Source organism: Corylus avellana, chromosome 6, assembly GCF_965113065.1.
Source record: "Corylus avellana chromosome 6, dhCorAvel1.hap1.2, whole genome shotgun sequence".
NCBI lineage: Eukaryota > Viridiplantae > Streptophyta > Magnoliopsida > Fagales > Betulaceae > Corylus > Corylus avellana.
Genome location: NC_142495.1, coordinates 6,755,546 through 6,770,492, shown reverse-complemented (window position 1 = coordinate 6,770,492; position 14,947 = coordinate 6,755,546). Strand labels below are relative to the sequence as shown.

Genomic DNA, 14,947 nt, shown 5'->3' with positions numbered 1-14,947 from the left:
ATTTTCTTCCCCTCCAACTTTTACTAAATTCAAATAAATAAATAAAAAAAAAAACAATTCGCAGCGTCAACCATTTGATGGAACTACAACTACACTATACCACATGTGACTTCACTAGTGCACTCTTTTTCAGTCAAAGAATAGACACATGACATTACTTGAGCATGATTTATCACATTAACTTTCCTCCAACTTCCAACACTACTTAAGGTTTTGATTCTTGTCATCTTCCAATGCAGAAAAACACATTCAAGAGAAGAAAAAATATTTCAGCAACCAACAAGCATTAGAACATTCTTACCTAAGTTTTCTTTCCCCTTTCATTACCTACTATCAAAAATTGGATCGACACAAATTATACTCAACAGACCTAGCGGCATGCATCAAAATTTCTCCAACCCTGAAGCAGTCTGAAAGTATCAGATAATATTATGGTAATGGTTTACTATAAGGTCCTCCACAAGATGCAAGAACCTTATAGAAAATCAATCACTTTGGACGAGCAATTCAATTAGCATTTTATATTTTATATGGGGTTTTATAAAATGCAAGCAAAATGTCAATATTAGCCTTATATTAAGCATAATAACTGAGGAGCTGTAAACAAGTACATAGTAAAACCACCATCACGTATCTTGCATTTTCTTGCTATTCTTCATGCGTATACCACCACTAGATAAATTCACTAAAACGAAAACGTCACCATGACACCATGCCACCAGACTGTTGAAACCCAACTGTGGTCGGCTGGTACAGCGTGGAGGCATCGGTAGGGTCAGTTTCATCGGCAGCGTAAACGCACATGAGAATCTAAGACAACTCATGTATCAAAACAACTATAAAACATACTGAAGAATTAGACTAAATCTCCCTGGTGACTGTTATGAACATAAACTTTCCTTCAAACAATTGGCAGCATCACCATTAGATGGAACTACAACGAAATTATAGTGCACGTTACTCCACTAGTGGAATTTCTTTGTGGTTAAAGAATAGACACACATGACATAACTTGAGTATGATTTATCAAATTAATTTTCCTCCTAGCTCCATAACTATTTACGGTTTTACTTCTCCATTGAAGATTACCAGGCTCAAGAGAACACAGAAAACCCATAGTCATTAATTAGTTTTTTTCTCCCAAGTAGCATGATTACCTACTATTCAAAACTTGGATTGGTGCAAATTATGCTCAACGGTCCTGGCAGGTTTTGTTTAAAATTCATTAACACAGAACACAACAAGAACCCAAAACAAACTACAGTGAGTTATAATGGGCATTTGAAAGAAATGAATGTACTTTCAGAATGATATCTACAGGCTTATGGCATAGTAACTTCTAGAACTTCAAGAATCCGACAACAACAATTGAGTTTGACTCCAACTCCCTCCCCTCTCCCCCAAAAACAAAAGAGTAAAAAAAGAGAGAACATCTCTGCCCAAGATACACGAACATATTGCTGTACCCTTTTCTTTATTTTTGTAAATATATAACTGCAGCATAATGCATGGACATAAACCAGTCACTTTGGACCAGCAATTTGATAAGCATTTTGCAGGCGTATGTAGAAGGTCAATAACAGAATCATGTTAAGCACACTAATTGAGGAACCGCAAACAAGTATGAAGTAAAACTAGCATTACATATCTGGCCTTTACTTGCTATTCTTAGTGTCCTGCCTTCCCAAAACTCCATCTGCTACATTCAGTAGGACAAGGCTCTCCACGTAAGTATTCAAATAAAACGACTCTGTTAAGCCATAAATGGGAAGATCCAAAATTAGTTGTCCACTAGCCTTGTTCACTGGAACTTCACCCTTTCTTCTGAAGGCTATCACCCTCCCTAATCCTTCTCTAACATCGACATCAAATTGTTTAGTCCAAGACTCCACTACACCATACTCCTTCATCACCCACACAGAGTGAGATTCTTCCCCCCACCACCCGTTACATGGGGCAAGCGCAAGCAATCCATCAAGCACCGCAACAGTCACGTTCAAGTGTTCCGACCCTTGTAAACTCTCAGGCAAATCCATTTCATGAAACGCCTCAGCTCCCATATCGAACGATACAATCACGTTGCGAAAATCACCCTTATTCCACGGAGTGTGCGCGAGCCAGTGAACTGCCCCATTGACGAAAACTGATAAGGGCCATTCATCGATAACATAGGGAGGACCTGGGGCGGTAACAAAGCGCCAGGCGCCGGTGCGGAGGGTATAAATCTCAACCGGAGGTGGAACGGTTTCAGTAATGCCTTCAAGATACGCCACCCTCACCAACTTGAAATCGTCGGTTGTGGGGTCATAGCCAAAGCCAAGAGAATGCAAAAATTGACCATGAGAACTAAATCTGATGCTGGGGTCCGGAAGATATATAGCTTTTCGAATAGAAGGGTTCCAAAAAACATAGCCATCGTTGTAGCAAATATTGAGACAGAGTAGGCCGATAGACGAACCAACTATGCTGAAGGATTGGTTGATGCTCTTACGTGGGAAAGGCAATTCTATAAAATCTGATGGGTATACGAAAAAAACACCATTCTCTTCCATTTCTTGAGAAAGGGTGCGAGGAAATGGATCATCTGAAGAAGGCAGAGTGAAGCGTTCATTCTTGTGTTGGTCGTTGAAGTGACGAAAGAGAAGGTGAGGTGGGTGGTGGGTGTTGGAAAGAGTAAAATTACGATGAGCGGCGATTAAGTGGGGGCTGGAGATGAGAGAGCTCCATGTCCGGGAAACGCATCTGAATCGGATGAGCGATTTCACGAGCAATCGTGAGAGGATATCGGTGACAACCTCGTTCGGAATGCAGTCCGACATTTCGACGGTGGTCTACAAAGAGAATGTAAATGGCGAAATTAACTGAAAGGGCAAATGATTTAATTCGTTTTGTATGTTTTTTTTATTTTATAGTGATTACTTCTTTTTGTAAAGATAACTTAATGGACAATATAATATAAATAGGAATATAGGATAAAGCTTTTTTTTTTAATCTCGGTTTATCTTATGTCCAACTCTATTCTTTTTTTTTTTTCCCGAACTTATCATTGAGTGAAATTAAAAAAGAATTGACAAAAGATGGGCATGACTCATGACTCATGAGTTGAAAACTTAGAAGAATGGCATGTCCACGTCTTTATTCGAACTAGTGTCCTTCATTTTATAAAACATTGTCACAACTGAGTGAGTAACCTCTTGAAAACATATCTTTATAAATAGTTACTTATGATTATTTTTATCATTATTGTAAATTCCTAGGTTCTCTTTGATTCACTAAGAAGTTGTTTGGCATTTGATTGGAATTGTAGCAAAAATTCATTGAAGTCGAAAAAAGTAAGAATATTTTGTATGGAAAAGTTCAAACAAAAATTGTTTTGTAGTTATTTTTTTATTTGAATAGTAATAAAAAGTTATTGATAGATTTAATGTGATGTAAAAAGTAAAAATGTTATGAGTAAAAAAAACTTAAAAAATAGTTATGGGCCACTTTAGGGTCATTGTCAAGCAACCCCTAAGCTTTTCGTATGCTTTTTCTTTGGGATTGTTCGGCAAATGGTTTTTTGCCTTTGTTACTATAGTAAAAAATGATTGATCTGATATAAAGTTTTGAATTTTTTTGTATGAAAAAGTGATATATATATATATATATATATATATATATATAGTAATAAAAAGTGAATGATGTGATATAAAAAATAAAAATATTTTTATATTGATTTTTTTTTTAAATAAAAAAAAAAAAAATTGTGCATATACAGTAATGAAGGGAATAAAAGCTTTGCCAAACAATCATTTTATCATCCTAGCTAGTTAATAAAACTGTGGTAGGACTTTAGTTGTCATCAAACTGAGTTAGGGTTTGTCAAATCAATTGAAACTTTAGTAACAAGCATTTTTTACCATATGTTACCATGAATTTGCTAATGGTTGATTCTCTAATTTCATTTGCTTTGTCATACAAAATAACTAAACTTTATGTCTAGTAATTTATTTATTCAACATAAGCAATGTCTACATATTGAATGAGTCATTCTTTCGGATCTAAACTATTTTCTCATATTCAGTTCTAAACTCATCTATCTCTTACTTCTTGGCCGATGTAGACCCAGCCCTAACTCCTTACTATATAAGAAAGTAATGTTCTAATCCATAATCAAAGAAGAAAAATGGCACCATTGATATGCTGCTAAAGCTTCAAAATTACTTGGTTGGTAATTCTTCATAATTGATGAGAATTGTCTAACTTTAAAACTCCTTCACTATAAGGTATTGAAGGTTGATATTTTGATGGCTACAAAGTAAGATATGTCTGATCTTAAACTTGATCTTCAATCTTTTATTGAAAATTTTCAAAAAATTCAATGGGAAGTTGTTAATGCCATTTTTAAATAAAAATATTACTTTGATTTGTTTTTTTTTCTCTCCATATCTAAAAGCCCATTTCCCAATCGATTAGAGAGTTAGAATAAATTATTTATTATTGAAAAATATTATTTCTTCATCCCAATTTGTCTATTTGACATGATTAGCATAGAGATTTTTAAATTTTTATAGCTTCACCGTTTGGTCTACCATTTAATTTGCCAAACAACTCATTTGCTACTTGCACTTAAATAATAATAATAATAATAATTTGAGATTTTCAATCATCATTAAGTTCATTATATATATATATACACACGAAAAAAATATAATTTAGCCTCTAAAATTACCAGCCATTTTCATTTTAGTCCTCTAATGTTCAAAAAGTGATAAAATAGTACCCAAACTATTAAACAGTTACAATTTAACCACTCCGTTAGTCATTACCGTCAAATAGGATGAAAAATTCACAATTAATGACTAACGGAGTGGCCAAATTATAACTGTTTGATAATTTAGAGAGTTATTTTATCACTTTTTGAATATTATGGAGTTAAAATGAAAATTACTAGTAGTTTGATGGACTAAATTATATAGCTGACAAGGCAAGAGGTGATTGGCTGGGGTTATAAAACGAGAACGGCTGTCGCTGCCTAGAAAAATTAAATTAAATTAACCCGGTTCCCTTGCAAAAACCCTAACAGCCAAAACCCCCCAATTTCTTCTTCTTCTTCTTCTTCTTCGTTGCAACGGGTACAGTGCGTAGTGAGCAGTGAAATCAAGAATGGGGAGAAAGAGAAAGGCGAGCGAAAGCGAAGCAGAAGACGCGTTCGAGAAGGAGAAGGAGAACGAAGAATACAGAAATAAGCAGCAACAGCAGAAAAAGAATGCGGGGGAGATAGTGCCGTCAATGATAAGGAACAAGGAGAGGAGGTCGGAGGTGCACGCCAAGCTCAAGCACCAGAAGAAGGTCGAGAAGCGCAAGAAGATCCAGGCTCGCGACGCCGCAGAGAAGCGCGCTCTCGAGCTCGGCGAGGAGGTCCCTTGCCTTTTCTTTTTCTTTTTATTTCTTAAATCTCCATTTTTTTTTTTTTTTCTATTTTCGTTTTCAGTAAATTGAATTGTTTGTTTTGGTTTGTTAATATTGCAGCCTCAGCCAAGGAGTGTTCCTCGTACGATTGAGAACACCAGGGAATTAGATGAGACTGTGTGCAAGCCGGATGATGAAGAGGTCTTTTCTCTCATTCTTGCAAACAATTTCAATAGCTTTCTTTCTTCTTCTGGGTTTGTTTCATTTTTAAGCTAATGTATTGCTATGTGGATTTTATGGAATGGAAAAATATAGCTTAGAAACCTCATTTAGAAAGGAAAGGGAACCTATCTATTATATATAGATCTTGCTGTTTGGCTTGCAAATTTATGCAAACTAAATTGACAGCCCACATATATAAAGGTCATGGACCAGAATTTATGCTTCATGTCATATAATAATTGAATGTCACCTTATCTCAATTTTAGTGTATAAACTATGGAAGCTAATGATTTAAGGGGAGTGGCAACTAAGAGGCTAACTATAGGATAAATAACTGTTTGTATTGACATGTTTACATTTATCTAAATCTGATCATTTTATCAGAATCACTTGGGTGAATAACTCTTGCACTTGACCTGTTAATTGTGTTCATTTGCAGCTGTTTGCTGGAAATGATGCTGATGAATTCAGTGTAGTTTTAAAGCGTGAGGGTACTGCAAAAGTTTTAATCACCACTGCCCGATTCAATTCTACTGTAAGTCCTCCTCTTTGCCATTTTTGGTTCTCTTAAGCCACCTGTGAAGCTTATCATGACTATGTATCTCTAATACTGCAGCAGTCTAGTTGAACCTTCCTGTAGCAAGATGCTGGCTAATATGCTTAGATTATCTTTGTTTTGCAGAGGGGACCTGCTTTTATATCAGAACTACTTTCTGTGATCCCAAATGCACATTACTACAAGAGAGGAACCTATGACTTGAAAAAGGTGCTTTTGATTTTCACCCCTCTATGAGCATGAAGTTCAAAACATTTGAAGTTTCTTTTGATGTATCCCCCCTTTTGGCATTTACAGATTGTAGAATATGCTAAGAACAAGGACTTCACTTCTATCGTAGTTGTTCACACCAATCGCAGGGAACCAGGTTGGTGATGCTTCTTGCTAAAGTTCATATGGAATCTGTGATGTGACTACTTTTCGCAGGCTTGATTTTCTGTTACTTGAACGTTGAGAATATAAATAAATGTGTGAGATTTTTTATTCTTTTTCATTCCCCTTTGTTGTTAATATGAGGATTTTGACTGTCAGATCATTTGGCTGTCTTGTAGATGCTCTCCTAATAATGGGGGTACCTGATGGACCTACTGCTCATTTCAAGCTTTCAAAGCTTGTTTTGCGCAAGGATATTAAGGTTTGTTGCTGATGTTTATATATTGATACAAGCCCTTTGATTAATGAGATCATGTGAGCCATTGTGTTGACCAATATTAAAAATAGATTATGGTTTTTAATTGCTTAATGGACACTTGCATCAGATTGACTCAGAGTAAGATGGGCAAAAATCGAAATTTGTAATCAATCATGGAATTAGAACAGGAATTTATGAAGTTATGACCACTCTTAAAATCACATGCTTAACATTATGTGGTTATGTTTTTTTGTTTTTTTGTTTTTTTGTTTTTTGTTGGTTTTAGTAATTAGTGTTATGCCTTATTTTTTAGTTTGCTACTATTACGTGTGGTATATGAAAGAAGGCATTCTTCTGTTGTGTTTATTGACTTATCCAACCAGTCACAAGGTTAATGAACACCAGCACCAGATTAACGCAAAGAAGATTGACAAACAACGGCAATTTTGAAAGAAACGCAGAAAATAAATAGCAATTTATAAAATTATATCTATAACCACCCTTATACTAACTCTTGTAACATCAGGTTTCGCTTTGGTAAGTAGGATGATGCCTAATTTTTCATGTTACAAGTATTAGTTTGAAATTTGTTAAAGAAATAATTGTTTCGTTTGTATTCATTGTCTTCCCCTCCCCCTCTTGCAGAATCATGGAAATCCAACCAGTCACAAGCCCGAGCTTGTGCTGACTAACTTCACAACACGCCTAGGTCATCGTATTGGAAGGTATGTTCCTTATTTTATATATAGAAATGCTACATACACTCCCAAGTCTACACTCTTTGACATGGCAATGAAAATTACCATTGAATTTTGGATCAAATGGTGATTTTTAATGCCATGTTTGGGAGTGTGAACTAGAGATTGTGCACTTTGGATCCAATGGTGTTTTTTACTGATATGTTAGTTTGAATTTGGGAGTGTGCACTTGGGAGTATAGATTTGGTAGTGCATGTAGCATTTATCTTTTATATATAATTAAAGATAGACATTTTGGAAATATCTTTTCAAAACCATATGAGATGTGACTGCTACTTAAAAGTTCAAACACACTTCATATATATGGTCTTGATTGAATTGAATGAATTGAGTGCATCTTAATTTTCTTATCTTATATATGTGTATAAGAAATGAAGAAGTTTGTGGTTTTTAGACTTTATTCTTAATATTTTTCTTGGTTGTTTTGTTACGTTTAGATTAATACAGTCACTTTTCCCACAAGATCCAAATTTTCGTGGGCGGAGAGTTGTCACATTCCACAATCAGCGAGATTTTATATTCTTTCGGCATCACCGGTGTGTTTCTGTTGCTTTTGTAAGCTACTGCAATAAAAATTGTATACTGTTTTATAGGTTTGGCTTTCTGACAAATACTTCCTGTTATCATGTATTCAGGTACATTTTTGAAAGCAAAGAAAGTAAGGAGACTAACTCGGAAGGTAAAAAGGCCAAGGATGCCAAGTTAGCGAAAGCTCCTCAGGAGAAAGTAGTTGCCCGCCTTCAGGTCAGTGTTGATTTATTTGTTAATTGCATTTGTATTTCAAGATTTTGATATTGCAACCTCCACAAATTTCTCAAAAAGGCCCTCTCCCAATTAAAATATAAGAATTGAGCCCAAACATCACTCCACTAATACAAAAGTCTATATTACCCTACTTTGGCCCATCCTTACCTAGAGTGTGATCATACAGTAGGTGGAAATTAGGGATGGGAATGTGACATGCTGCCTGCTTCCTTAGGAACAGGGTACGATGAGTTTAGGTGGTATATATAGCTCATTCAAGTTGCCTAGCTAGATGTTAGAATGTGATTGGATGGTCCTAAGTCAGATTTGCATGGTTCTCTTTTTATCCTTAAACTTCATGTGAAATCAGGTTTCAGTTGCCTTAGGGGCAGCAAAAATGTATATGTAGATACTTCTATTGTGACATCCACATTGTTGATAATGCCATCTAGTGGTGACTCTGCAAGTAGAAAAGTTAAAACACATACACTTGATTGTCTGTTAGAAGATATAAAGGTTCGGCATCGACAATAGCAAATGACTTTCAGTTCACATGATGCAAAACATAATTTGCTAAACTAAAATTGAATTCCAGTAACTCTGCTATGGTGCATGGTTGATACCTAAGACATCTATGGAAATTCATTAATAATTCCGATGAGTTTAGCAGCAGTTGTATTTGGCTATGTTTTATATCTTTTGACGTCTGCATGGTCTGCATGTATTTTAATCCAATAAACATGCAGGAATGTGGCCCTAGGTTCACACTGAAGTTGATCAGTCTGCAGCATGGAACATTTGATACCAAAGGCGGGGAATATGAGTGGGTTCATAAGGTAGTCCACTTACCAACCAAATCAGGCTGCTGTTTTGTTCTGATGATTTATCTTGCTTTTTGTTCTAAATAGAAAGAGAAATACTTCCCCTTATGTGTCTGACACATTATATGCTTTCCTTCCCAATTTGTATGTCAGCCGGAAATGGACACAAGCCGAAGGAGGTTTTTCTTGTAACTTGCTTTGGAATATTGCTCTCAACTACCTTTTTGGTGGAGTATAAGCATCTTCTGGTGAAGAGGGTTGGTACCCGGGGAGAAGATGTTGAAATTAATCCCAATTGTCTCCCTCAATATGATGGACCATTTGAGTTATAGGGTTGGTTTTTTTTTTTTTTTTAATATATTTTGTGATGCTTGATGCATTTTAATGATCAGTTTTGGCCATTTTGTATTCGATAGTCGAAAAAAGACTATTTTACATTTGAACATTATTGTTTTCCTCATTATTCTCCCATTAAAGGAAAATTTATGTCTCTTCTGATCATTGTCTTTTCTATCCTCTTTGTGATGCAAATGATACTGTACTCATTTCTTCCACTTCGAATGCGATTTTGTTATGATGGTGCATACCCATTTGATTACATGAAGGCAAATCAAAACAAATATACCTCCAAAAGCAGCAACTCTCAACAATGACCTCTCTGGTGGGGAGTTTGTAGCTAGATAAACACAATCCTTCAATATAAAGATCCAAGCTGCACTTTCCAGCCATGGCCTAACCAGTATAATATTTCCTGTTTTCTCTCCAAACAACCTGCAGATAATCCTCAAACATAGAGCACCCACAACCGAAAATGTGGTGAGTGACCATCCCCTGTAGGACACCAACATCCCTCCCACAACCAAAGCCTCTTTCCTACACACGCAGGATGCACACTCACCTGAAAAGGTTGACGACACCAGGGCATCAAAACCTGTATAGTAAGGCAAGAGAACAGAATCCAGGTATAGGCTGGCATGTAAAATCCCTGAAATCGTTGATGCCTCAAAGAAAGCATATTTGACGTCTTTATTAGCGCCGCCGTGGTTGAAAGTGAGAGCGGAAATGTGAACCAGTTGGAGGATTGCAGGGCCGATGCTCGACAGGGGAAATACGGTGTCGATTCGGTAGCCTTTTGCTAGTGCCAAGAGGATTACTGGGAGGGAAACTGGACCAGATGGTAATAAGTACCTCTTTGACTGACCAAGGCAAGCTTGCCCTCTTCTTGATATGTCCATTACCATAATGAAGAGGGTTGTGATGTATGAAGCTACTATGAAGAGAAATACCAGCATGTCCACAGCAGGCGGATAATTGCCAGGATAAGTGCTATCGCAGAAGTAATGATAAGGGCAGTCAATCGGATCCATGGTTTCTTCTAGCTGCCATCTAACACATTTGAAGAATTTTAGGCGGACATCTTCCGAGGCCCATTGAGGTTGAAATGCTGGATTTTCTGGGCGCAAGAGTTGCCTATTCATTGTGTTTGCCTAATGATTTCTTCTTTTTCTGGGTATGATTTTATGGAGGCCATGATGGCATCTTACCTAACAAATAGAAGAGCATAGGCCATCAGTTAGTTGAGATGTTTCAGTTGAAGCTATAATGGACAAAGAGAGACCAACCAATTACTTGTTTATTTTCTTGTCCAAAAGTGACTATATGCCCTTTTTTTTCTTGCTAAAATAAGAAACATGTTGAATTGTTAACAATGAAGCAACATCTCAGTTGGATGTAGGTGGAGATGAGTAAGGCAGCAAAGGCATGGATGTTGAGGGTACTTGATTCCGAAGCGATGCTGTTTGGTAAGTGATTGCAACTGCCTGATTATGGATTAGCAGATTCATAGGGTGACAGGAGCGAGACTAGCATAGTTTATGAGTTGCCGGCAATCTCGACATCCCAATCCAACCAACCTTGTGATTTATTTATTTTTAACAATGACTGGTTTAAAAGATGGTTAGAGCTATCACGTTAGCATCGCGAGATAATTGTGATAAAAAAAAAGTGATTTGCCCTTTTCCTTATTCCAACTTCCCCCCACTTGGGAGTTGCCAATTTCCTTAAAATCTCTCCCAACCCACGTCTCTCACCAAGCCCATAAGAAAAAACCAGAGATGGGCAAGAAAATGAAGCTGCCTTTTCCTTTCAAAAACAAAGACTCCAGAAAACTCTCGTTCTGAACCAGCAAAGACATTTACAAGAATATGAACTCAATGTAATTATAGACCTGCCCTTGATGCGGTAGAGACAGCTGAGTCGTTTTTCGCCAACTCATCCGATCCGGCCAACTTCTCAACGACCTTGGAAGCTGAGTCTAGTGTCTCAAGAAAGACCGAAGGCCACTGGGTTCGGCCTCAAGAAGACCTTCGTTTTGCCAATAAGCACACTGTGAGCTATCCGCATTGTAGTAATTCTAACTTTGGAGTTTTTGTCCCACATGGGAGAGATGCGAGAGAGTAGTGTAAGATGGTAGCTATAAAACACCCATGCGCTAGTGAAGTAGCTCACGCAGCCACGCGGTGAGCACAAAGCGAACTATTCTTTCGCCTTTTACTAAAGAATACCGTGTGCGCGCCGCAAATAGTGGCATACGCCTATTTTTGAAGGGGTTTCTTCTTACGACGAAGCCCCCAAATTCTAGTGTAGAAATATTTTTGCAGGGCTCATTCAGAGTAAAACTCAGAACTTGTCATTGGTAAGACATTCTTTGAAAGGGCTGGGCTCTTTTAGGTTAATCTCAGAACTTGTCATTGGTAAGGGGTATTTGAGAGGACAAGTGCTCATTTTTTCTCAATGTTTCAAAATTGTTGGTTGAAGAAAATTGTTTTCATCTAGTCTTAAGAGCTAAGAGCATTCCAGACTCCCTATAAGTGGTTGGGGTTGGTTGGGGTTGGTTGGGGTTTCGTTCTTGCATGGAATATGTCCAAAAAAATTGCAAAAAAGTCTTACAACACTCTCTAAATTAGCCTTAAACATGAGGATTGTCTTATATTAGTGAGCCTCAAACATGAGAATTGCTACAGTGAGCCTTAAACATGAGGATTGTCCTATATTAATGAGCCTCAAAATAAGGATTGCTATGATGGTTTCACTGTAGCAATCAATATGATTATTATAATCGCAAATAGGAAAATACTCACTCCTTTTACGCCTCTCAAAGTATCCTCTTCTTCTTTGTTCAAGCACCTGCAATGGAGTTCAACCAAAACCACTCACAAAGCATCAAATATTATTGCTATTTTGTGGACTGCAAATCGGAGAAGAAATCGCAGACGCTATTTTTGATCTTTGTTATTCTTCTTAATCTGGAAACCCAGTTGATTTTTGCCCTCAAGAAACCAAAATCAACCATAGATTTTGGCCCTCAAGAAAACAAAATCATCCATAGAAATGGAAACCCAGTAGATTTAAGAGAACAACACATATGCCTTCAAAAACCCAGTGCAACTCATATCCGTTCTTCTTCGTCATGCCGGACAAAAGTTTCAGAGACTGAAACCAAAACATCAAATATTACTGCTATTTTGTGGACTCTCGGGCAGAAGAAGATGGGTTTCAAATGGGTTTCCGTTTCACTCTCGGGAAGAAATATGAGGGAGCGAGAGAAAGTTTGTTTAATAAATTAAAAGAATAAAATAAAAAAAGTAAAATAAAAATAATAATATTTTAATGATACATAGAAGAACGATTAAGAGAAGGTATTGATATGTATTTTGACATATGAAAGCAAAAAGTAGTTTGAATCTTTAAATGTAGAGAAAATGATGAGAAAGTTGCTGGGAATACTCTAATAAATTCTTAAGTGTACCCTTGATTTTGTTTCGTCCAAAGAGAGCGAGAGAGGAGGGAAAAGGAATATTGGAGTAGTAGTCTATTTAGCAAGGTGAGATTTTGCTCTTCTTGTTTTCATTTTCGTTCTTTTTTATGCTTAGGACAATAAATGGGGGAATTTAGTTGGTGCTTTTCTTTTGGTTTGGGATGAAGGGAGGTGTTGGTTTTCTTGAGAAATTTGGGTAGAGTTTTGTGGCTTGATTTTTTTTTTTTTTTTTTTTTTGTTTCTCCTTTTGGCCGAAAATGGGTATTGAAATAAGTTTTTGGGTTTAAATTTCTATTTGAGCTTTTTGATCAGATAGGTATCTCTTGAGAAGTTTCTTGGAATTTTTCTCTTTTGACCCGCCTGGGTTGGTGTTCATGAAGATTTGGGTAGTTCATAAATTGAATCCAGTTTTGAGGTCCAGTCTTCTCCACATTCAGCATGCTTCATCATGAATTGCAAGATCTATTGAGTTAAAACTGTAACGATGAAAGGCCTTCGTTTTGCGCATAACGGCACAAGCACGCTGTGAGCTGTCCGCAACACCGCAGGGTAGTGATTCTAACTTGGAGTTTTTGTCCCACATGGGAGAGATGCGAGAGAGTAGCGTTAGATGGTAGCTATAAAAAACCCAAGCGCTAGTGAACAAAATCACGCAGCCACGCGGTGAGCACAAAGCGAACTATTCTTTCGCCTTTTACTAAAGAATACCGTGTGCGCGCCGCAAATAATGGCATACGCCTATTTTTGAAGGGGTTTCTTCTTACGACGAAGCCCCCAAATGCTAGTGCTGAAATATTTTTGCAGGGCTCTTTTAGTGCCATTTCTATCAAAGCATCTCATATACAAATTATATTATTTATTAAACTCTTTCTTTTGATTTAAATCTCTTTCTAAATATGAAGGCAAAAATTATCTTGGTAATTAAAAATATAATATTTAATTAAAGTAAATAAATATTTAGAAAATATGATACTTGGTAGTTTTAAAAAGTGTGTACTTAAATAAAAAAAAAGAAAAAAAAAGGACAAAAGTTGAATTTTTCTTAATGTTTTCAAAAATTAGTTTTGTCTTTTTCTTAAGTTTTGATGAGTAATATGTTATAAAGTTATTTTTGTCTCTAAAAAAAATTATGTGGCTTTTAAAATTACTATTGACTTTGTGATTAATTATTATTGAATTTTAATTAAATGATGATTTTAAAAATTACCTCATTCTTAGAGGAGCACAAAAGGGACACAAAAGTAACTTTTAAAATTACTTGATTTCTAAACTTCCTCAAATTCATTTATTGAAATAAAAATGTTGTTGGCGGTGGGAATAAGCATTTTTCAAATGGCAAGCGTTATGAGTAGGAATCAAATAATTGGTGGTTATTAACTGCCCGTTAACTGTTTAGTCGCTTGTAAAATTATTTGCGCGGCATTTTGATCATATGGCACACATAAATTAATATTTTCTATTAATTTTTAGTATTTTATTTAGTCGGTGTCGTAATTACATATATACCCTGGGATATACACGTGCTCATACCTGTTCATCTTTTACCGGTAAGGTTCCCCCACCTTCCCCGACTTTAGGGACTTGGATCCCTTAGGATTCTTAAGGAAATTTCAGTTTTTGAAATTCTAAATCCAGACTGCCTATTTTTATTTAAGGACCATTGTGACATTGTCATGCCACGTGTCTCACTACTAATAAAATAATATTTAATTTTTTTTAAAAAAATATAAAATATAAAATATAAAATAAAATAATAAAATAATATGGAGTGGCCGGTCACCCCATTTTTCGAAGCCAGGGCCAAACCCCTCCCCCCCAAAAAAAAAAAAGTGGGTTTGGCCGTTGGCTTTGCCACTCCCAACTGGCCTTTGGCGAAGCCATTCCCATGGCAAAAAAATGGGGTAGCAGTCAGTCACGCTAGATTATTTTAATATTTTATTTAAATTTTATTATTTTGAAAATTTTTAAATATTATTTTATTATTTAGTTAATAGTGAGATACAAGAC

The 14,947-nt window shown here is 36.3% G+C and overlaps 3 protein-coding genes and 2 non-coding genes across 5 annotated transcripts; 3 read left to right on the top strand and 2 right to left on the bottom strand.

Moving 5' to 3' along the window:
• Positions 1-1,331: 1,331 nt before the first annotated feature.
• LOC132186641 (F-box/kelch-repeat protein At3g06240) lies at positions 1,332-2,856 on the bottom strand. The gene has a single exon (XM_088517805.1). It carries the CDS (start codon positions 2,817-2,819, stop codon positions 1,656-1,658), a length of 1,164 nt encoding a protein of 387 aa, XP_088373931.1. The 5' UTR covers positions 2,820-2,856; the 3' UTR covers positions 1,332-1,655.
• Positions 2,857-5,042: 2,186 nt separating this feature from the next.
• On the top strand, positions 5,043-9,473 carry MEE49 (Ribosomal RNA processing Brix domain protein). Its single transcript, XM_059603188.2, has 11 exons — positions 5,043-5,400; positions 5,512-5,592; positions 6,053-6,148; positions 6,296-6,379; positions 6,467-6,536; positions 6,721-6,803; positions 7,446-7,525; positions 7,996-8,094; positions 8,194-8,302; positions 9,049-9,138; positions 9,277-9,473. Exons 1-11 carry the CDS (start codon positions 5,146-5,148, stop codon positions 9,313-9,315), a joined length of 1,086 nt encoding a protein of 361 aa, XP_059459171.2. The 5' UTR covers positions 5,043-5,145; the 3' UTR covers positions 9,316-9,473.
• On the bottom strand, positions 9,444-10,640 carry LOC132186640 (uncharacterized). Its single transcript, XM_059600625.2, has one exon. It carries the CDS (start codon positions 10,599-10,601, stop codon positions 9,666-9,668), a length of 936 nt encoding a protein of 311 aa, XP_059456608.2. The 5' UTR covers positions 10,602-10,640; the 3' UTR covers positions 9,444-9,665.
• A 993-nt stretch (positions 10,641-11,633) lies between these two features.
• LOC132188923 (U5 spliceosomal RNA) lies at positions 11,634-11,752 on the top strand. The gene has a single exon (XR_009440981.2). It is a non-coding gene; the product is annotated as a U5 spliceosomal RNA (small nuclear RNA).
• Positions 11,753-13,594: 1,842 nt separating this feature from the next.
• LOC132188925 (U5 spliceosomal RNA) lies at positions 13,595-13,713 on the top strand. Its single transcript, XR_009440983.2, has one exon. It is a non-coding gene; the product is annotated as a U5 spliceosomal RNA (small nuclear RNA).
• Positions 13,714-14,947: the final 1,234 nt, after the last annotated feature.

What these genes read in the sequence shown, in the direction of transcription:
- LOC132186640 (XM_059600625.2), bottom strand. Translation starts at nt 10,601, where the DNA reads ATGAATAGGCAACTCTTGCGCCCAGAAAATCCAGCATTTCAACCTCAA.
- MEE49 (XM_059603188.2), top strand. Translation starts at nt 5,146, where the DNA reads ATGGGGAGAAAGAGAAAGGCGAGCGAAAGCGAAGCAGAAGACGCGTTC. An exon ending in GAACCTATGACTTGAAAAAG is followed by an intron (nt 6,380 to 6,466) that starts GTGCTTTTGATT and finishes TGGCATTTACAG; the next exon opens with ATTGTAGAATATGCTAAGAA. An exon ending in AAGTAGTTGCCCGCCTTCAG is followed by an intron (nt 8,303 to 9,048) that starts GTCAGTGTTGAT and finishes ATAAACATGCAG; the next exon opens with GAATGTGGCCCTAGGTTCAC.
- LOC132186641 (XM_088517805.1), bottom strand. Translation starts at nt 2,819, where the DNA reads ATGTCGGACTGCATTCCGAACGAGGTTGTCACCGATATCCTCTCACGA.